Below are 23,709 nucleotides of genomic sequence, written 5' to 3'. Positions count from 1 at the left end.
AAGAGTAGACTTAGGAGTGGGGGGGAGGCAAAGGTAGAAAGAGAGAGATCAGTGAAAAAACTATTGCAGGAATTCAGACAAGAGCTAAGAAGCCTTGGCTCAGGGGTGGTGGAGGTAGAAGTAGGTATTTTTTTGAACATAGAGCCAGTGAGATTTTCAGATGGATTGGTTATAGGGGGTGAGTAAGTTGAAGGTTTTGGCCCAAGCAGTGGGAAGGATGGAGTTGCCATCACCTGAGCAGGTAGGCTCCTTGTGGACCGGTTCGATGGCAAGACCAGGTGCTAAGTTTTGGCAATCTTGAACTTGAGTTGTATAGTTGGCATCCAAATGGAGTTGGGAAGAAGGCTGTTAGCTATAGGAGTCTGGAATCTGGGGGAGGGGTCTGAGCTGGGGATACAGGTATGGATTTGGGAATCTTCCTCAAGTAGATGGTATTTAAAGCTATGGGCAGGTGAAATGACCATGGGTGAGAATCAGCAGAGAAGAGGACAGGAACTGAGCCCTGGGGCTGTCACGTTTAATCCTCCTGAGCTTCACTGTCTCCTCAGCTGGAAGAAAGATAATGCTTGCTCTCCCTACATCACAGGGTTTTTGTCAGGATCACCTTCTGACCTGCCAGACACCATTCAGATGGGGGCTCTGCTTCAGCCATGAGAATGGAAAGCATGAAGGGCGGGAACACATGGGAGAGGGGCCAGAAAAGAGATGCCCATTATTGATTTCTTTCTTTCTTCACGTTGAGAAAGTCATCTCTCTGGTGTTGAAGGAAGTCATGAGCCTAGGTGGTTAAAGGCCATCAAAAGCTCCAGAGTCTATGGAGCAGTGTTTAAACTTGAGGTAAGAGAAAGGAGCCAGAATATCCCTTTTGGAAGCAGTGACAAAGGAAAAAAAGAAGGAAGGAAAGAGGGTGGGAGGGAGGGAGGAAAGAGAAGAGAATCTTAGATTCATCTCCTTTTTTACCTGGAGTTTCCATAGAAGGAGGAAGGGAAAGATCTAGAAGCTAGGGGGCTGATAGGTAGACGTTTCCTGGTGAGACTCATGGTGAGGCAGAGGAGGCCTTGAGTAGCAAGGGGTTGGCACCAAGCAGCCTCTTGAGGTCTGTTTTTCTAGACCTTAGGTTACTGTTTACCGGAGATTTTATCTCTGTGTTGTTTCAGAGCTTCTGTCTTAAACCAGTGATCTCTGACACACAGCCTGCGGGAGCAGCAGCTGTAAAGTCACTGGAACTGCTGCCGTCAGCAGCCAGCCTATGCGCGCCATATTTTGCGGGGCCTTCCACGGACACCGTTAGTAGTGCGGTGTTAGGGGGACTTCTTGGTAGAGAGCTTCAGAACCGAGTAGTACTTAGCACCTCCTGTCCCCAGCCAGGGAGCCCAGCAAGTCCATACCTCGTGTCTCATCTTAGCTATAGATGGTGTTGAAAGAAAAGACTCCCAGTGGATTTGGTATTGTGCCCCAACGTGGGATTACGAGTGGAATCTGACACTTATCTCATCCTGTCTTTTGGGAGAAAAAGCAGCTTCTGCTTAGTAGGTAACATCCAAACAGCCTCTCAAATGCCCAAGGTTAATAAAAAATTTATCATCCGCAGATGGTGGCCAGGGGCAAAACAGGCACTCCCAGTTACTTGAGAACCTTTTAGAAATCATTATATGGGAAGGGGGAGAAACTGAAACCGAATGCCTGCCCCACTCACCCACCCAGACCTCCCAGGGCATCTCTTGACACACACCCCAGAGCCCTTCGCGGTCTTGGGTACACAGAGGTTCCCAAGCTGCTTCTCCATCAGTTTGCTTTAGGTTTTCCTCTTTTCTGGCCTCTTCTCTTCAAGGGTCCAAAGTTTTAAAACAAAATGGGGGGTGTGTGCCTTGAATGGGAGGTGGTGAACGGGTGACAGTGCAGGAGTGGAAGGACCTGGGGAGGTAGGCTGGATCCCACAGTCATTTCTGATCCTTCTGAATGAGCTCACACCCTCATTCACTTTCACCACAACCAGTAGTCTGAAATTTTGCAGTTATTCATCTAATTATTTATTTAGCAATAGAACCCCACCTTTCCCATGGCTGAAAGAAATCCGACTTGTAACTGTCATGAATCAGAATACCATGGCTGGGACAGGGCCAGGAACCCAAGCTGTCCGATTCCGCGCTTATCGTGGGGCACCGGGGTGGGGATGGGGGGCGCTGCTGGGCAGGGCTGGGTGTTGGGAGAACTCGGGAGGCATGGAGCTGACACGAACACTTCTCAGCAGTCCGGTGTTGACCTTTTAGGGCTTCATGCAAGTTTGCAGATTAAGGATGAGAGATGAGTGTTTTACCCTGGAGTTTGTGTGTGTGTGTGTGTGTGTGTGTGTGTGAGAGAGAGAGAGAGAGAGAGAGAGAGAGAGAGAAAGGGAGGGGTGAGAGAGAGAGATGGGACTGGTGACCAGAGAGGTGGCTGTGACAATCTTAGAACAGGAAAAGAAGCTGTGGCTTGGTGAAGCAAAAGATGGCTAGATTCATGGTCAGTTATCACTGATTATTCTGGTAGGTACTGACTGATTTCTAAATTTCCTGAATTAGAGAAATTTTTAAAATTTAAAAATTTTAAAAGGTGGACACAGCGATTTGTGTGTGATTTCCTTCAGTGGACCTGGCTTACAGCTCTGTTTGTCCCGTTTAACAAGTACTTTTAAAGCACTGCCAAGTGCCCATTGATGTGCAAAAGCAGCCTGCCCTGGAGAAACTTACCAACTTTTTGGAGAGGCAAGACTTCTAAAAATGACAGGAATTTGGGGAAAAATAAAAGACCAATTTCCAGAAAGTACAGGCTGCATTGCCCCAGAAGGAACATTTACTGTGTCGGCAGCAGCTGCAGTTGCAGCTACTGGGATAGCCGTGCACTTGGCGTGTACTCTTGTGACAGGTAACATTTCACACACGGGAGAGACCTGACTCCATTGCGAGCATGCAGGTGATAGCTGCCCCACTGGTGGCTGCATTCCTCTCACAGTATTTGGATGTCAAGTCTTGTGACACACGTGCGGCTGCTTGGAGACGCCCCTCGGGGGCCTCCTGCTAGGAGGGTGCAACTCCGTGTTCTTGTCCCTGTCTGCAAAGTGGGAAACAGTCACCCATCCTTTCCACCTCAGGTGATTGGGTGACATGGGGTATGGAATGTGGAAGCCCGGGCTACAGCACTGTGCAAATGGAGTGGTGGTTTATCTTCGGCCGCGAAAGCAGGTTAGGCAGAAAGAAGTTGGCGTCAGTGCTCTTCCTGTTACTTATTGATGCCTCGTGTGCCTCTCTCTCCCAGAGTTCTCTCTTCCTTGATTATCGCCTGTTTTCACTGCTCCAGTCTCCTCTACCACACCTGCTCAGTAAGCATAGCTTTACCGTTGGTCTGATCCCATGGTTTCCATGTGATGGCATGTGCATATCCCCCCAATTGAGATCTCCAGGCCAGCCCTTACCCCTAAGCTTGGATCCTCAACTCCCACCAGGACAGCTCTGAGGTCCCGCAGGCTCACAGGGGCACCGTGGCCTCCTTGAAGGCAGCACACCCCTGGGGTCCTTGACTCCTCTTGCTTGCACCCCTGTAGGTTGCTCATCACCCAGTGCTGCCATTTCTCCCTCTTAAATTCTGCTGGAATCGGTCCTCTCATTTCTGTTCTCTCTGCTATTCCCCTAGTTCACACCCCCGTTCATGTTCACCTCAACCAATATTTCAAAACGTTTAAAACTGTATTTAGCAATAGAACCCCATGTTATCTAAGCCCCAAAGAAATCTTCCTTGTAACTCTAATAGAGATAAGACAAACAACATAGCTGCTCTGGCTGTGGTTGGTTTGTGGGCTCCTTCTGTCCCCACCAGGGAGCCCTGCCCAGCTGCCCCTCCCCTCCTCCCGCATGGTGGCTCTGGGGCCCCCGACACTGGGATTTCAAAGACCATGGCTTGAAAACCACCCACTACCTCTTGTGACAGTTGCTTGTGACAGCCTCCCAAGCCACCTCCGGTTCCTTCTTCATCGCACTTCCAGTTATTTCCCTAAAACCCTAAGCTAACAAGGCTCAAAATTACATAACTTGTCACAATTCACAGAAAAACAGCTTAATTCCAGCACTATCCTCAATTTGACCCCGAATTACCTTTTCTTCTTCAGGTCCCTCCGTTTCTCTCCCTCCCTGCACCACATGCTGTAGCCACTTGGGAATACTTGGAATTCCCCAACCCAGAGGGCACTGTAGGGCCCCACAACACTGCTCACTGCTCAAGTCCTTCCTTCTTCCAGGAACATCTTTCCCCTTTCCTGGTGGAAGACGTGTACTCCTCAGGTCTGGCTTAGATGCCGTTGTTGCCATGATATCTTTCTTGAACTTCATTCTCCTTGCGCACAATTTATCACTCCTTCCTCTCTGCTCCTACAGTTTTTTTTTTTTTTTTACTTTAGTGGCACTTATTGCATTATATTCATGTTAAGGACAGAGACAGTGTCATGTTTATTTTCATGGCCCTAATGCATCCAGCCCAGAATCCAGTATACAGCTGGCATCCATTCAATGTTTGTTAAACCACTGAATGAATAAATGATTGGATGGATGCATTTGACACTCCCATTAAAGTCCATATTAGCAGGGCACCAAGGCATCACTGGCCTCCCCTTTCCATGGCTCATCATTCTTAGGAGAGCCGAGCCGTAGGGCTCTCTATGTGGCATCCTGTGTGGTGTCAGTCAGCCTGGGTAAAAACATGGTGCAGTTGAGCTGGGTCTGATTCCGCATAAGCTGCTCCTTTCTCCTTAGCTCTGATCACTCTCTAGTGACAGATCCTGAACTTCTGACCTGCAGCCAGAGGAATTCAAGGAGCACTGCCCGTTCTCTAAGTCCTGTGCCTAATTCAGGTAGCTGACCTCCTGCTGGCCTTGGTTTCAAGGTCCCACCCCTACCTTTAGCCCCAGCTCTGGTTGGCAGCCTGACCCCATCACTCCAGCACTGAGACATGGGCCTTCTTTGTTGGGCTCATTCCTGAGGCTGAGTGCCAGTCTGGTGATTGTTCCTTTGCTTCCTGTTGAAAGATTGCCGTAGTGCCAATCTCTGAGTATTTTCACATTTGTTGGTATTGCAGCATTACCTTCTGCCTGCCTGTCGGTTATTCTTATCCCACCTTCCCAGGTGCTGTCTGCTTCTCTGGCCATCTTCTGTTTGTCCTCAGTTGCTGCTCCCATGTCATACCTGCAGTTGTGTTTCCCGCCCATGACCATGAGCCATTCTAGCTCTGCCTCAGCGGATGGCGTCACTCACCATCCAGGTGTACAAGCCATAGAGTTTGACATTGTCATTGACTTCTTCCACCCATACTAAGTCCATCACCACATCCCCCCCACTTCTGTCTGCTACTACTCTTGAATAGCACACTCTTCTTCAACTCCACACCATCATTCTAATCCTGGTACATATCACTGCTCACCTGAGTTACCTCAATTGCACCTTAATGAAGCTCCCAAATTTACTCTTGACCCCTGGAAAGCGTTCTTCATAAAGAGAGATCTTTTAAAAATGTAGTACTATTCATGTCATGTCACAGTCCTGCTTGAACAGCTTCTGTGTGATGCCTTGCTCTCAGGAATAGGGACCACAATGGAAGAATGTTGGAAAACATGGCCTACAAAACCATGCGTATCTGGCCCCAGCTACCACTCCAGCTTCCCTTGCACTCTCTGGCCAATATTTTCTTTCCTCTAATGCACATACCCTACTTCTTCCTACCCCAGGGCCTTTGAATGTGCTCTTTCCTTTGCTTGGAACTCTGTTCTTGTCTTTCAACTTAAAGCTCAAGCACCCCTTCTTCATGATGCCTACCTTATACCTGCCCCCATGAGGATTTTCCATTACTGTCTTGCATATGATCCCAGGGCTCCCTGAACTCCTCCTTTATAGTGCTTATCACAGTCTTTAGTTATATATTCATGTGATTGTTCATGAATGTGTTCCCCTGTCTAGACCCTACTGAGGTCCAAGGACAGGGATCATGTCTGGTTTGCTCATCATTTTACTGAGCCCTGTGATTAATGTATGGTTGGTGCCTAATACATATTAAATAAATGAATGGCCCCCGCATGATGCTCCCTTTCAAGGACCACAGAAGTTAACTGGGTCCACGTCCAAGCACGTCCACTAATCTCTTCCAAGTCCAAACATAGGTACCACCTTATAAAAGATAAATCATAAAACAAACATATGAAATGGGGCTACCAAAATCCCTACTCAACATCCCACGTTGTATTTATTGAAAGTATTACATATTTGTTACTTAATTTTCTTGGTATAAGAGATATGATAGATATTCCATACCATTGTACTCTCAATCTACTGTGCTTTCTTGAATTCAGAACCAGGGAAAATTTCATCTCTTCATCTTAACGGTTTTCTTTTACTCCCACAAGAATTCTACTCCCCACCAGATTTCCGTTTTTGTCTTACTTAGCTGCAGGGGTACTCAGTGCTGATTTAAAGTTTAGTTGTAGTAATTACCTCTGCCAAGCATCTGGTTACATCTTCTCTGCTCTGTTTAAAGTTTTTTAAACTGTTCTAGTGGGTTATGCTTAATTATTAAAGACAATTCAGATTGTTTTGGCATAAATATATATATATATAAATATACGTATATTACAATAATCATCTTTTATTTTTATACCATAGTCATAACAATCCATATTCCTCATTTGGAGCAACTCTGATGAGGGATGATGAAAAGAATTTGTGGAGTGTGCCTCATGATGTGTCCCACACAGAAGCAGATGACGACAGAATCCTGTACAACTTGATAGTCGTTCGTAATCAACAGGCCAAAGACTCAGAGGTAAGCACTTTTTGAGATCTCCCCAAGAAGACCACCTTGAAATAAAGGAAAAGAATGAAGGATGAGATATTTGGGCAAGTATTTTAGCAAACATGTACTCTCACTAGTTGATAATTAGAGCTGATCTCAATTGATAGATCTACTCGATAAACAGGTGAGGCTCATTTCTCATTATTATGTTAATGGTATAAAAGTTACATGCAAGGCAGTTATGGCAAAGAGCATGAAGATAATGTGTCATCTTAAATGGCTTCAGCAGTCCATCGCTAATCTTTCTACCTGTTTAGCAAACCACGGTTTGATGATTCATACTGAGCCGGGCTGAAGGGGACTTTGCATTATCACTATTTCTGAATTCGTAGGGCTTGAATTGTATTTTTTTTCCCTCTAAAGCTTTTTAAATTGTGCATATTGACCAGACAGCAGTGTATCTGCCATATTTGAGATGATTTTTATGAGAAGGTTTGAAACCACTGCTAACGACTCTTAACCTAAAGTTATTGGTGTGGGAATGTTAGAATATTAAAAAGGAGCAGATTCAATAGGTTAAGAGAAAACAGCAAAGGATATTACAGTTTTGTTTCTCTTCCTCTTTCTTTCAAAGGTAGTGCTATAGTAGTTGGCATACATTATACTGCATGATACAGTATTGTGGCTATCATCTTCCAAATAATGCCACCCAGGTTTTCTAGCTTCTGTGTTCATCTGCTGGCTTGGGTAGAGATCTATATTAAATATAGACTACATGTTTCTTTGTATCTTAGAGTAATTGAGAAAATCAGAGACATTTAAGTATCTAAGGCTTTGGGTCTGGAGAAAACCCCCGTGTGTGTGGGTAGGGAGTAGGGGCTTGTAGGGGATCATCTATAAAGCGTCCTGCCAACCTGAGGAGGTGTCTCACCCCTGTGTCCAATATAGAACTTCACCCTACTCTCTACCCCACCAAGGAGAATACCAAATTGATAAATACGTATTCATAAAAAAAGGTCTTTATCTGTGACACCTCTGCCTGCAGTGAAGAAATAACCTCTTTCATCAGTCTAAATGCTGGGAAGAACAAATCATTTGTTTGTTTGCCTTAGATAATGGGAGCCTAATGATTTGATTTGCTTGTTTACCCCAATGTTTTAGAGCCTCAAGGGCTTCCAGTCAAGGCATACCCCCTCCTCCCTTCTTTTCCTCCTCTGTAGCTAGAAGGAACAGGAACCCAGGGAGGTGAAGCAAATTGCCCCTGATCCCATGGCAGGCTAGAGGTGGAACTGAAACCAGACCCAGGTCTGCTGACCCCTCCCTCAGTGTGTGTGTGTGTGGTACTTAGCAAAAATCTTTTACTGAAACAAGATTTACCGAAGTTTCCAGACAAGTCATATGAAATGGTCACAAGCTTCTTTTTCTGAAGGCAAGATTCCACACTTTGACAGCAGTCACGGTGTTATTAGCGAGGGCTGGGATGGTTGTTTCATGTTCCCATTTTGGTTCAAACAATCAAACTTGTCCATCTATAGCATCTAAATAAAGTTAGACTTGGACAGAGGGTATGTTCCAAAGAACAACTGGTTAGCTGCTTTTAATCAATGCATTTAATTTGTTCACTGTAAAAAGGGGGGGGGGGAGCTCATAAAATTAAGATAGAACTACCCCCCTCCTCAAAAATAAAAATAAAATAAAGAAAAACACCCACACCCCTGCCCGCTAACCCTGACAACTACCTTCAGTCACAGATCTTTATACTTAAAACATGATGGAGGAAATGAATAAAAGCAGGACAAAGGCCACTGCTTTTACAAGTTCCACAACAATCCAGATGCTACTTCCAGCCTCTGCTCATGCTTTATAACAGCATCAGGACAAAACATAGATTTGCTAATGTGCATTGAATCACCAAAGGACTGAAGATGTCTTACTTTTATTCTGTAATGTTTTTAAGACTGTGTCCATTAAATGCAGAACAGGAGAAGCGATGCACACTTGATGATCAGATCGATGTAAATATTATTCGTGGCATACAGCCTAGTCCATGCTGTAGCTGTTTCTACGGCTTGGGCTTCGTTGGTCTTCCAGTGCTCCGCTGCATCTTTTACTAATGGATCATCTGGATTGGGAGCACTTAACAAAGGCTGGCTTGATAGCAGAACTGAGCAGATCTGCAGTGCAGGGGACCACTTATCTTTTAAAATATCTAAACATATTCTTCCCAACTTGTCTACATTAGGGTGATAAACTTTGGTCATGAAACATACTTTAGGGGATGTCACTGGGTATTCTTCTGCAAGGAATAGTTCCAGTTTAAAAAGTCCCTCCCTCAAAGGGCATTGACTGCGTGAAAATAAATGGTGTTGCTCTCACCTTGTTCTGTTTTAATACAGGGAACTGGTTCTGCCAGCACATGCTGGGTTTCCTTGATAATCCTGCAGGGCAGCCTGCCATCTTGTCAGATCCTGAGTTCTGTCTCTGGTCTTATCTCCACCTCTGCTCACCTTCTCAGTATACATTTTCAATATGCTATGCTATCCTGGCCCAATGCAAGCTTTGCTTTGCACAATAAAGGGTTGTTTTGTTTGTTTTGTTGTTGTTGTTTTAATACTGACCACATGATACTGATACATAATTAAAAAAAACAAACATTTTGCAGCATCAAACATTGAGTAACTAATGAACCTAAGAAGATGATTAGCTAATAATATATATGATTATTTCTCTAGGTCCTTTAATTCCAGGATCCCTAAGAGTACAAAATATGTTCCTTATCTGGGTTTCTTTATTTTTGCTAAGTAATTGCTAACTATTTTTCCCAAAACATATATTGGCAGGGTGATAACTTTTAGTAGTGCCATGTGTCCAGGTCTTTTTATGTGACTGGCATGTGTTTGGGAATTCAGAGGCGGGGGTGGAGGTGGGAGGTGAGAACCATAGGGCGGGAAGGGCTGACAGTTGCCTTCTGGTTCTTGAGGCCTGGGGGAAGGGTTGGCTGGAGAGTTCTGCAGCGGCTGTTGATGCTTGTCCTGTCTTAGGTGAGGAGTGCCAATGGAGTCCACTTCTGCTAGACATCCATCACAGTTCTTAACTCAAAGGTGCAGCGTCCTGTTAGTGGCTGTTTAACTCCAAGGTCCCATTGGTGGCCATGCACCGTGCTATCCCTGGCTTTCCATGTCCCCAGCACAATTTTGCTCCTGACTGGTAACACCTAAAGCACATCATAAAGTCTGCTCCTGCCAAGAAGAGCCATCCTTCCTGAAGGGAATGCCTAGTCTTGTTCTCCCTTCAATGAGAATAGCAAACCCTTATAGACCTGCATTAGATTGACCAATTATGATTTCTGTGGTGAGAAGAGAACCAGTTCTCTTTCCTCCTCCTTCTTTCCCCACTCTACCCAAAGCAGTAACAGTAGCAGGAAATAATATAGAGTAACTCTTTCTCACTTTCCTCTCCCAGGGGCCCCATCAAATGTGAAAGGGGCTCAAAGGGGTCAAATAGGAGGCCGGCAGCTTACTTTTCTGGAGGTGATCTTGCCTCTCTGCTCTGTTGTCTCCACTTTGTAAAAGATGGTAGGGGAGGCACCATGAGCTACAAAGCACTCTCAAAAAGCACAGCTTCCTATGTGGCCCTTTTCTGAGCTGGTCCTTGGCCTTGTGAAGGAGCTTTTTCTTTTCCTTGCCCGAGGAGTGAAATCAAGCTTGACTGTAGAGGCGCCCTGTACCTAAGACAGGCAGTCAACTAAATAACATGAAGAAGTGATGATTATACATGAAATGATTTGAAGTGACACCCCTATTTATGGTGCTTTCTTCTCTTGTCTTTTTTTTTTTTTTTTGTGATAAAAGTAATTTATACTCATGGTAAAAAAATTCTTTTGTCTCTTTCCAAAAATTTGAGCTGCATATGAAAGCATATGTTAATGTATCTATTCTTCTTCCATAGATTAGATCATACATTACATACTTTTCTACACCTTTGCTTTTTTTTCCCACTTAATATATTTTGGACATATTTCCACTTCATATGCTTGGATTTACCTTATTGTTTTTGGGGTCTGTCTAATATTCTCTTGCATTGATTTACCATTATTTGTTCATATATATATATTTTTTATTCTTATTGATATTTAGGTTTTTCTTTCCTATTGGGAGAAATGCTTCAGTAGATGTCCATGTGTACTTGTCTGACCTTCCATAGTTATTTTCAGGAATAGAATTGCTGGGACAAAAAATGTGCATTTAAAATTTTGGAGTTGTCATCGTGCTTCCTTTTTGTAGCAAACTAGGAAAAACATTCCAGAATGCAGAACAGAGAGGTGGTAGTCTCAGTCCCTTGAGGGCCCTGCAGTAAAGGAGCGAAGTAGGCCAGGGTACATTAAATAGCATTGAAAGCACAAACTGGACTTAAGGGGAGCTGCTGCTGAGCTCCAGCCAGCTGTTTTCCATGCTGGGGTGGAGACCCAGAGGTACCAGGCTTTTGATTTTTTTATGAGAAGCAGAAAATCTAAAGTTTCGTATAAAGTGTCCAGGTGTTTGAATGATAATACACGTATTTTTTAAAAAAGTGCCTCAAACAAAATATGTCTGTGGGCTCCTGATGTATAAAGAACATTTACTATGACAACTATTATTGCTTATTAATGTTATAACTATCACTACTTATTTTTATTGCTATTTTGTCCAATTTGATTGGAAAATGAAATCACCACTGATTTAGAATATGGAGGGGGCAGCTGTTGGGGTGGGGAGGGGCTTTAAATTTAAACAAGTTTCATGTCTATTGCTATTGCTTATTTACTTTTCCACACAAAATAAAATAGGTAGAGAATTTTATAAAACAGAGTGATGTGGTTTTTTTTTTTAATATTCATTTTGTTGAGATATAGTCACATACCACACAGTCATACAAAACAAATCGTACCTTTGATTGTTCACAGTACCATTACATAGTTGTACATTCATCACCAAAATCAATCCCCAACACCCTCAGTACCACACACACACAAATAACCAGAATAATAATTAAAGTGAAAAAGAGCAGCTAAAGTAAAAAAGAACACTGGGCGCCCTTGTCTGTTTGTTTGTTTGTTTCCTTCCCCCACCTTTCCACTCATCCATCCACAAACTAGACAAACGGAAGTGTGATCCCTATGCCCCCCCCCAATCCCACTGTCCCCCCTCATAAGCCACATTTTTATACAATTGTCTTCAAGATTCATGGGTTCTGGGTTGTAGTTTGATAGTTTCAGGTATCCACCACCAGCTACCCCAATTCATTAGAACCTAAAAAGGGTTGTCTATATTGTGCGTAAGAGTGCCCACCAGAGTGACCTCTCGGCTCCTTTTGGAATCTCTCTGCCACTGAAGCTTACTTCATTTCCTTTCATTTCCCCCTTTTCGTCAAGAAGATGTTCTCCATCCCATGATGCCGGGTCTACATTCCTCCCCGGGAGTCATATTCCACGTTGCCAGGGAGATTCACTCCCCTGGGTGTCTGATCCCACGTAGGGGGGAGGGCAGTGATTTCACCTTTCAAGTTGGCTTAGCTAGAGAGAGAGGGCCACATCTGAGCAACAAAGAGGCATTCAGGAGGAGGCTGTTAGGCACAATTATAGGGAGGCCTAGCCTCTCCTTTGCAGCAACAGTCTTCCCAAGGGCAAATCCCGTGGTAGAGGGCTCAGTCCATCAAACCACTAGTCCCCTATGTCTGTGGTTTTTTTTTTTTTAATCTTCATTTTATTGAGATATATTCACATACCACGCAGTCATACATAACAAATCGTACATTCGATTGTTCACGGTACCATTACATAGTTGTACATTCATCACCTAAATCAATCCCTGACACCTTCATTAGCACACACACAAAAATAACAAGAATAATAATTAAAGTGAAAAAGAGCAATTGAAGTAAAAAAGAACACTGGGTGCCTTTGTCTGTTTGTTTCCTTCCCCTATTTTTCTATTCATTCATCCATAAACTAGACAAAGTGGAGTGTGGTCCTTATGGCTTTCCCAATCCCATTGTCACCCCCTCATAAGCTACATTTTTATACAATTGTCTTCGAGATTCATGGGTTCTGGGTTGTAGTTTGATAGTTTCAGGTATCCACCACCAGCTACCCCAATTCTTTAGAACCTAAAATGGGTTGTCTAAATTGTGCGTAAGAGTGCCCACCAGAGTGACCTCTCGGCTCCTTTTGGAATCTCTCTGCCACTGAAGCTTATTTCATTTCCTTTCACATCCCCCTTTTGGTCAAGATGTTCTCCGTCCCATGATGCCAGGTCTACATTCCTCCCCGGGAGTCATATTCCACGTTGCCAGGGAGATTCACTCCCCTGGGTGTCTGAAGGTGATGTGGTTTTGAAGGAAAAAAAAATTCCACCTCTTAAGGAAGAAGAAATCTTATGTATTTTTGCGTGATATAATTTGGAAACTCAAGCAATGTATTAAGGAAAACTGAACATTATGTATTTTCCCTTGAGTATCAACAGCATGAAAGAAATAGGAACATTCATATTTAGAGTGCTCTGAATATGAAAAGTAATTTCAAGAGTGTTATTACCCACATCTTGCTGTTGAATCTGATGCTAGTAGAGTGTGGGCTACAAATAGTTAAGTTTAACTTTTCATTTTTTTCCCAAATTGAAAATAAATCAGAAAAAAAAAATGTAGGAGAGCAAATAATGAAGCAAAGGTGTGAACTTAGAGTAATTTGCAGTATCAGAAAATGTAAAGAGTAATTTATTTAATCTAAGTCCAAATCCACTTTCGTTTACACAAGCCTTCAAAAGCGGGTGGGAAACAGACTTCCAGCAGAAGAAATGGTGCATTTGCAGACTTCCAAGTAGTTGAAAAATTATTGCTCTTGTCTTTGAAATATGCAATAAAATAATTTATGTTCGACTAAGAAATAATAAACAACCTTAAAACTGGGTCATTAAATCATTCTCATATTCGTTCTCATTAAACTAGTTGTACTTCACACAACACACACTGTTCTAGGGAGCTTAATAATTACTAATGAAATATCCAATGAATCTTATTTATTTGTATAAAATAATTATAATTATATTGAGCCATCTTGTCCTCCAAGATATTAATAATGAAAATAGTGCCAGTCACATGTACCACTTTACATGTATTAACTATTTACTCTTAAAAACAACTCTGTGAGTAGGTATCATTATTTTTTTTTTATTTTAAGCACCTTGTTCAAGGTCACACACCTAATAAGTGTGGAGCCTGGATTTGAACCCAGCCTTTGTGAATACGGAGACATAATAAGTAAAATGATTAAAATTTTGAGAGATGATGCGATACTGTCTGATTAAATAAATCTTCCAAAATGCCTGAGCACAGTCTGCCCAAAGCCTGTGCTTGTGACTGGTTGATGCCAATGAGTTTGAAAGGCATCTTCACACCAGTGGGTTGAGAACTATGTTTGGTATGAGGATCGTGACCACGTTTCACAAAGTCGTAACACGTGTTTCCTGAGTTATGCTTTTCCATGGTGATTGCAGCTAGTTAAGATTCCTGCCCTGAGCTGCTGTTTCACTAGCTCCAAGACGTTCCATTCCGCTTCCTTCCAGCCCTTCTTCACTTTATTTAGTGTTCTCTGACCTGTGTTCCTTGGTATCCCTTCTGATAGTTCAGTGGCCGCTCCTGTATGGTTTCTAAGAATGTGTACATGACATTCAGCCATTTCTACCCTACTGAAAACGTCTACACTTTTGATTAAGGAAATATGCTAAAAAAAGAAATCATCCTCATAAACACTTTTAAGTGTAATCTGTGATATGCTCATTTTAAAGCTTTTAGGTGATGATAGGCTCAAAAATGTGTATAGCTCACATGATGAGTGCCTGCTTACCTGTTTTACACATTAGGTTCTATGTGGTCACTAGACACTTGTGTGATTGGGGTGATCCTTGAATATCACACTCTGCTGAATCTTGAGGAATGAATAAATATTATTATTATTAACAACTATGCAGGCAAAATCATTAAATGTTCCTGGTTTGGAGTTTGCTTGTTTTTCCTGTTGGTCAGGACTCTGGCTGGCAAAGCGTTGCAAGGCATTATAAACAGTTCCTATAAAATGCTTACAATAGCAACAGACCTTCCCAGGACTTGTTTCCAGTGTCTGGATTATACACTTATCCTCTCATATCCCTAGTACAGAAAGAAACAAAATAGAACAAAACAGAGTTGACTAGCATGTCAGGAAGGGTGAGAGAGAGGGTTAAATTGATCATGTACCAGCCACGAAGCAATTAAGCACTTGGAGGCCAGGATATTTCAGTTTGGCTCTGCCTTGCTGTGTCTTAATAGGTCTCCACAAATTGGACAACGCCTGCCCTTGCAGAGCCTCTGATTTCTCGACAATTTCTGTACTGTTGGAGCTATGACTGCAAGTTTTACACCAAGCATGGAGAAGCCAAATAACAATGGAAAATTGAAGCAATTCTCTAGATAATTCTGGGTTCTCCCAAAGGCCCCCAATTATCTGGATTATTTAACACAACCATTCTTTATTTTACTTTGCTAGTGACTATTTGGTCTTGGAGGATTTGTCTTGGGAAGAATAAAAAAGTTCATTAGGATCTGAGAACCAAAGCAATCTTGCCCTCTGATTTGTAGGTTACAGTATTTACTGAGTATTTTGCTGTGTGCTAAGCAACATGCTATGCTGAATTGCAGACAAATACTGAATTCTCAAAATAACTATATGAAGGAGGTATTTGAATACTAAGATTAGAGGCTTTAAGTCATCTATACGAAGTCTTGAAGGAAATGAGTGGGAGAGTTGGAATTTCAGCTCGCGTTTGAATGATTAGGAATAAATTAGGGATAGAAGAGAGTTGGAACTGTGGTGCAAGTTTGTGCGACTTGAAGCCTGTATGACTGGGAACACTGCCTTGGTCTCTCTAGTGAGCTTAGAAAAAGCTTTAGTAGATCCCCTTCAGTCAAGGACAGAGTTGACCAGGTGTGTGTCGACTTCCTGCCTTGAGTAGATAGATACTCCGGTCTGTGTGTTTGTTCACCATTACTTACCCTGTACCAACTAAATCACAAGTGTGCACACCTTTGGTGTTTGTTCAGTATCAGCCTGGCATGTAACATGCCCCAGAGGCTGTTGCTTTAGCAATTTGCAGCACCTCAGTCATCATGCTGAGTACTAAAAATCCACTGGAGTAGACCAGACACTCTGTTGGTGATGTACCTTTCTACTCTTTGCCCTCCCACTTTTGTTTTTTGTTTGTTTGTTTTCTTTTGTTATGCTTTTAATATACGTGCATTTCTAGAGATTAGCATTAATATAGTCATGCTTCTTACTAAGTAATTAGCATGTCACTGCCCTATGTAAGCCGGTGGCGTTGAAACAGTAAATATTGGAAAAATTGATGTAAGCAATTTCAGTAGGATGTGTAGTGGTTAAAAACGTGGGCTTTGGAATCAGACAGTTTTGAGGGTGAGAGTCTTAGCTCTGCCATATTCTATAGCTAGATGGCGCTGAATAGTTATTTAACCTTAGGTTGATCATACCGTTTATTGTCCAGTTTGGGCACAATCACAGGGTCTTGTGAAAAAGAGAATACTAATATTAGTTATACTGGGCCAAAGATATAAATGGGGACTGCATTAGACAAGCTGGGGCATACGATCAACCTTCTTAACTTCCAGATTGAGCAAACAGCTGATAGCTCCAAAATGTTCAGTTTTCACTGCAGAATAGATACAGTTGAAACTGGCCAAGTCAGCACCACTGAATATCAGAAGGATGGCTGGCAGAACCCCCGTCCAGGCTGGTTGGCTGTGGAGGGGAATGGAGAGGACAGAGGACTGGGGGCTTTTTGTAGCTGAATCTCGGCATCCATATGAGGATGTAATGACCAGCCCCCTCATTTTACTGTACTTTAGACTCTGTTCCTATTGGCCTCCTTCCCCTGGAGCTGCAGAAAGATACATGAAAGCTGGGAGATAAAATACCTTGTGAATACTGACAGGCTATGAAATAGGATGGAGAACAAGTTGGAGACCTCTTGGAAAATGCAGTGGCTGTGGGAAAAGAGCAGGAAGCTGGCTATCTTTCTCAGTATCCAACACTTTACTGTCAAAGTAACCAATTGCCACACTTCCGTGTTTCCTGAAATAATGTGTTTTGGTATTGTGGAAATTTCCAGAAGAAAGACCTCATATTTATTGACAAGCATATGCACAATAATTCACTGATAGGAGTTTATTTTTCCATTAGTTTTTCACAACTTGTATAAACCACCTGGGCCTGAGAAGAAAGTGAAACCATTAAGCTGCCTCACAAATTTTATTTTTTTAAATTATAGCTGACTAATTATAAATTTGAATTACCAGTGATTAAGATCAATTTGAGCCTCCGCTGATCTACCTCCATGTTGGATTTGGTTTCCCTGGAACATACATGATCATCAGAGATGCCTGCTGGTCATAAGGTCAGGGCTTCTCCAACATCCATTGCCTGGCTTCTCACAGCAACATTTTGAGGTAGAGGAACTATTTATAAACGAATAAACAAGACCTGGAGAGGTTAAATGGCTTTTTTCAAGAGTGTCCGGCAGAAATGGTCTTCTGATTTGGGGTCCAATGTCCTTGGCTGTGGAGTGGAAAAGGAAAATCTACAAGGTTCTGAGAATTTAGAGCAGGTTGCTAAATGATTTCATTTTGTCTTAAGTTTAAATCTGAACAGGGCCAACTGGATGTTAAAATAAGCTTACAGGCACAGAACCTCATAGAAAAGAATGTAAGACACTGTCCACCTTATTTCCTTCTTAAGAAATCTGCAAAGGTGATTTTTTACAAGCGTATCTAGACTATTACATATAGGACATATTTCAACAAAAGATTAAATACTGCCTGATATATCTGCTAATTGGTAAATTTTATCAAAAGTGAAGTCTGCTATTAAACACTAAGCAGTCAAATAGGGTTGTTTTGGGGTTAGAGTGTTGTCAGTTCTTCATACCTCAGAAAGGCTAATATTTCTTGGTGTTGATATTAATTTAGTGTAGGGAATCCTTTGCTGATCTGGATCCCCACCTCTCCATGTAGTAAAAGAACCAGCTGGTTGATATTGCATTGGAGTTTCTACTTTCATCATAGGATAGACCCACTTCCAGTTTCAAAACTATTCTTAAGTTAATGTGATAGATGTGTCAATGAGGGAGGTTGGTTGATTGTTCCTGCAAAACTCAGGCTTGCAATGCCATGGGTGATGTAATTTCTGCTCAAAACCAGCTCTGCAGGTTTCTGAACTTGATTTTGTTAGAGTACCTGGAATTTTTTTAGCTCATGGGGTTTTATTGACATTAATCAAATTCACAGGAGACTATCGTATAACCCAAATACGTATAACTATCTGGACCATAAGCTTGATTGGTCAGTGCAGTCTCTCCCCTAAAATAAAATCTGTGAGGGAAGCCAGTGGCCATAAGTAGAAGGGGGCTTGGTGAAAAGGAATCAGATAACAAGTATGATGGCAGCTGACATTTATTGAGCACTCGTGTACCAGGTGATGCTCTAAGCACTTTGTGTATACTGTGTTAACTACCACTGTTCTCAAGATGTGATAACGTGATGCTTTCATCTCCACTATAAAGTTATTCATGTCATTTGGTTAGGACATTCTGCCCCTTGACGGTAGTAGATGCTGAGTTCTGGACATCACTCTCAGATGAGCAGTAGCTTGGAGCACTGGACATGGACAGGGCTTTGGGAGGGCAGGCTGCAAAATACGGAATCTAGGGAAATCCAAAGTAATGTAATATTGGATGAATCTGGGGTTGAGAGCATGGGAGGCATTTAAAATAAGGGATCAACTTGAAGGGGCTGGGCAGATAGCTAACTAGAAGTAGCAGATTAGAAATAGAAGGCAGGAGGCAGGAGGCAGGAGACGGAACGGAAGGTAGACAGCCCTGGAAACGGCTGTCCGAGTGAAACCCACAATTGTTACAAATAGAACTTCATGCACTACCAATGTTCAGCAAGGAAACGCTTCTATTTTCTCCTGTGAGACCTCTTAACTATCTTCCCAAACAACACTGTCATCTCTGTTACCCCTGGATAGTTACACTTTTCCAACTACAATTGATAATGGCTCATTCCATTTTCTTGATTTATTATTTAATACAGAAATGTGAACTGCGGACACAGAAACTGATGAGGTCACTGAACTTTGAGGAATCTCTGCCTGAATGGATGGTGGCAGCATTCAGTAAAGAGCTACATTTTTCTCTTGGCTGAAGCACAAGAGAGCCCATGGGAAGTGGTTGCCCTGGAGTGGTATCCCTTGTGATCAAAATAGCTCCTCTGCTTCCCCATCCAGTCATTTTGGCTCTGTTCACCAGTCTGAAATTCTTTTTAAGAAGGAGTAGCCTAAATCTTGAATCTAAATTAAATCAGCTCACCCAGCAATTTTGCTCTTGGCAATCTATCCTATGGATATTCTCACACTGTTTTATATATACAAAGATATATGTTCTTTGCAGTACTGTTTTGAAAAGTAAAAAGCTGGAAATAAAAATATCCAGTGAGAATACCGGTTAAATAAATATGTAATACAGCTGTATTAGTGAATGCTATACAGCTAAAAAATGAGGTTGGATTTATAAGTACTGACTTGGTAAGATATTCGTGATCTACTGGTAAGTGGATATGTGTAATAGCATCCCATTTGTGTAAAACCAGATTATGCTAGTATGTGGCGATAAAATTTCTGGAAGCAATCTATGAACTTGGTAGAAGTGTTGACCTCTGGGGAGTAGCAGTGGGTGGAGGGAGGTTACTTTTCTTTAACTTTATAACCTTCTGTACTGTTTGAAAACAATTTTAAACCATATACATGTATTACTTCAAATAACAAAAATTAAAATGAAATTCCCTCTCTATTATTGCACAGCACCTCTTTATGGTGGCTATTTCTCTGGGTCTTTCTAAACTGACTTGCTTTGCTTTACTCTGTTTGTGTGTGTGTGTGTGTGTGTGTGTGTGTGTGTTTAGGAGGCGCTAGAACAAGTTTTGAGGAAATCTGCCGAAATGGACGGTGGCAGAATGTGTATAAAGCTGACAATCAGCATTTATCCTTTCAGCTTTGCAAGTTTCTACTTATAAATCAGGCTCATTCTCCAGAGCTCTTGTCCCCTTCAACTGCCTGTGAATTCATATGCTAATGAACAGAGCTTTATAAGCCAGCTTTTTCACCACCTCCACCCTCACTACCACCCCACCCCTTACTTTGGTTGGAATAAACTAAAATGGCTCTTAATTGCACAGAACCCAGGAGAACCCTTGATACTGACATGGGATTTCATCTCAAGAACGTGGCTCAGCTGGGACTCTCTGGAAGATTTATGAGACGTGCTCATTAGAACAGCTTGGCTTGCTGTCAAGTTTTGATTAAAATGGGGTGGTAAGGTAGGGGGAGAATGGAAGCACCTGTCCAGTTCTCATAGGGTCTCAGATCTGCTGCTTCTCACACTTAAAATCCCCACAGTGTTGTGGAACCAGACCATATTTTTGTTGCTATGAAGCAACCTGTTCTACTTGGGTACCATGTCCCTGTCTACTGGTTGTTACCTAATTGTTATACGTGCAATTTACAGCACCAGCAGGGTTGACCTTGCTTTAGAAGCAAGGAGTAAGCCATGTCATTTTATAGTTTTGCAATTTAAGAGGCAGGCCACATACTTAATGAATAAAAACAGGGTACACCCTTGGAAATAACTGTCAGATGATTGTCCTATTACATGCAGTAATGTCACATCCAAGTGTTATTTTACCACACTGCTGTTGTCATTGTTATTCAAGCACTTAACTTGGGTCAGTTTTCAAAAAGTGGACCTGAGTAAAAATAATAAATTTCCTTTTTCCCTAAACAATTTGTTTTGGGACGGGAGGTGTTTTGTGTGGGCCATGGGTTGTTAGTCCTGGCTGTGGAGTTGGGATTGTCAATGAAGAACCAGAAGATCCAGGTGTTCTAGCTATTAACCAGGCCCAGTATTGGGCAAGTCGTTAGGATTGTAGCTGGGCTTACCTTTCATAGCACAACCAATATAGGAATGTACTTTAACCTGTTCTATGTTTTTTGTTTTGTTTTGTTTTGTTTTGACAGTCTTGGTGACTTTACCAGAAAGTTTTGAAAACAGGTGCAAGCTACATGTGGTGTACATTGCAGTTGTTTTGTTTGTTGTTAAACACAGTAAGTGCTTCATGGATGTGGCCTTTCATCTATTTGTCCTGGTCTCTTTCCCAGAGGTCACTTAAAATTTGGAGGACCCTGAGGACATCTGCAGGTGGAAATGACAACAGCTTAGAAAAAGAGAGAAACCTTCAGAACATAGACTGGACAAGGTGTCCACCCTTTCAAGCCAACCTTGGCAGTCTGCAAAAACAGAGTAAATTTTAAAATACCCTTTGTCACCTTATATCTCATATAATGTTACCTGTCCAAAGTCAGTGAGGTTTCACAATTTTTTCTGAGAATGGCGATGTACTCTTAAGCCATTATCCCTTTGCCTAGCCTTGCAGAGTCTTGGAAGGACTGGGTGATGTGTCTGAGATGGAGTGGACTCTTTGGAGGAGGGCTGAGCTACCTTTACCAAGTGGCTCAAAGATGTGTTTGTTCCCGTGCAGAACACTTCTCCTTCTGGTCTGAGTTCCCCTCTAACTTCTGGAGGCCCCTCTCCCGGGGCCACCCAGCCTCCAGGGCTCTTCTCATATTACAGGATATAATATCTCATATTCCTTCAGTTAGCTCCTTGTCAAGCATGGTTCACACCCCATCTCCCAACCCTCCAGCACTAAAAATTTTCTCCTATCTTTCCATCCAATTAAATGCCCATTTACTCTGTGTAGCTTCAGCCCAATTAGGAGTAAAAGGAAGCAGGTATTACGAGAAAACCTGAGTAACTCAGTGAAGGGTGTGAATGACAGATGAACTTAACCTACTTTGTGATTTTGAAAGAGGAACTGATAAACCTCACTTTTTCACAATTGGTGAAATATGAGGGAGAAGAGACTTTCTGAGCAGAGAGGCCAGCTCAGTGCTTCCTTCCTGGGTTTCCAGGTACATCCATGGATAATGTTGCTGCAGGTTTTTTCTTTCCTGAGTTGGAATTGGAACAGCCTCACATCTTGGAAACATTGTCAGAGACTTAACATCCAGGATTCCTGGAATGGGGACAGGGTCCTGCATGAGGACCCCCAGGGTAGAGACCAAGGCAAGAGCAGAACGGAACCCTTCTCGTCCCCAACTACCTTGTAGGATCCGGAGTCTAAATTGTTTAGGGAGGTGAGCCCTGGCTTGACCTGGCAGTCAGCATTGGGCACATCTTTGAGTTAGAGTATGACAGGAGAATGTGGACTCCTACCTGGGCGTGCCCAGAAAGTCTTTCCAGTCTGATTGGGGTTAGGTAAAGCAGAGGCATTTGAGAAATGATCACCCTTTGAGCCGGCAGATCCTTTGCTGATTTTGAAACACTGGCTGTCATTCATACCATGTATTCTACCTGTTCCTCTGCCCTACTTTTGAAAGATTTCTTCTTGGTCTCCTGTTTCTTTTGCTCCCAATTCCTTTGGACTCTTCTCCTAGCATAGAAAGTTGAGAGTAGGGCCATTGTCAAACTACCAGGAAGGGAAGTAAGCAGAACCTCTGCTTGTCTCACCCATCCTTTTCTTCATTTTGCTTGCTCACAATATTTTCACCTTTATCTGTCTGCGCTTATCTTTATGTGAACTTCTCATCTGTTAGAGGGTAAGAGCTGGTCATCGAGAGGACCTAGTTCAGGCCCAATTGTATCTAGTCTTTTAATTGCTGAGTGTCCAAAATCATTGCATTTCATTGACTCATCAGATCTCAACTTAATATATTCATCCATGACCTAGCACTCATCATTTACCTGTTTTAAAGTGAAGTTTGGGTAATAAAAATTGCCTTTGAATATATAGAAATAGGGAGGACAAATATGAAATTGTTACAGGGTGATGATTTCAAGCATGGTTAACAGTTACACTGTTTTAAGCAGTCATGGCAACTATGATGCTGTGTTTGTCATGTCCTAATAAATAGTATTTGCATAGCAGTTTTCCTTATGGAGTGTTTTTCCATATACCATTTGGGCCTCACAAGCCTGGGGCATTGACAAGGCAGGCGACCCCCATTTTGCTATTGGCGAGACTGAGGTCATGGTGGTTAAATGACTTGCCAGCCAGGGAGGAGCTGGGACTCGGGGCCCAAAATCTGTGCTCTGTCCAGTCCACCATTTTACATATATGCATACATTAGTAAGCAGCTTTTGTTTTCTTTGGATCACACTCATTATGCTTAGAAGTTTCAAAGTAGAAAAGCTCACACTTCATAGATGATTTGTTTGTTTTGTGAGTTCAGTGGGTATGTCACTGATAGGCTCAGAAGTCCTCATATTTTTTGGGTCGTCAGATGTAGACACTGTAGGTATGGCAGTAAACAAAGGACCTACGTTCAGGGAGCTTACGTTATAATGAGGGGAGGCTGATGGTAAATAAAAAAAGAATATTGAATGTCAGGCAGTGATGAGCGCTTTGAAGAAAAATAAGCCAATATATGAGGGATAAAAAGTATTGCTGGGCAGGGGAGTGAGACCTGAATGAGGTGAGAGAGTGAGCCTTGTGGAGGACATTCCAGGCAGAGGGAACAGCATATGTGAAGACTCCGAGGTGGGAATGAGCTTGGTGTATCCAAGGAATGGCAAGAAGGCCAGCACAGCTGCAGCAGAGAGGGTGTGGGAAAGAGCAGTGCTGCGTGACACTGGGGAGACCAGCAAGGACCAGATCAGGTAGGCCCCTGTTGGCCATAGTGGGAATTTTGAATTCTGTTTTAGGTGT

The 23,709-nt window shown here is 42.5% G+C and overlaps 1 protein-coding gene and 1 pseudogene across 1 annotated transcript in view; one reads left to right on the top strand and one right to left on the bottom strand.

The window, feature by feature from the left end:
* Positions 1–23,709, top strand: part of MREG (melanoregulin) — a 61,164-nt gene that overhangs the window by 10,691 nt on the left and 26,764 nt on the right. The window contains exon 2 of the mRNA XM_037850153.1: positions 6,678–6,837. Within this exon, the coding sequence (XP_037706081.1) occupies positions 6,678–6,837 (160 nt within the window). The remainder of the gene's footprint in view (positions 1–6,677; positions 6,838–23,709) is intronic.
* Positions 8,775–23,109, bottom strand: LOC119544513 (annotated as a pseudogene).

Source organism: Choloepus didactylus, chromosome 9 (genome assembly GCF_015220235.1).
Source record: "Choloepus didactylus isolate mChoDid1 chromosome 9, mChoDid1.pri, whole genome shotgun sequence".
Classification (NCBI taxonomy): domain Eukaryota; kingdom Metazoa; phylum Chordata; class Mammalia; order Pilosa; family Megalonychidae; genus Choloepus; species Choloepus didactylus.
This window is presented reverse-complemented; position numbering and strand designations above follow the sequence as displayed.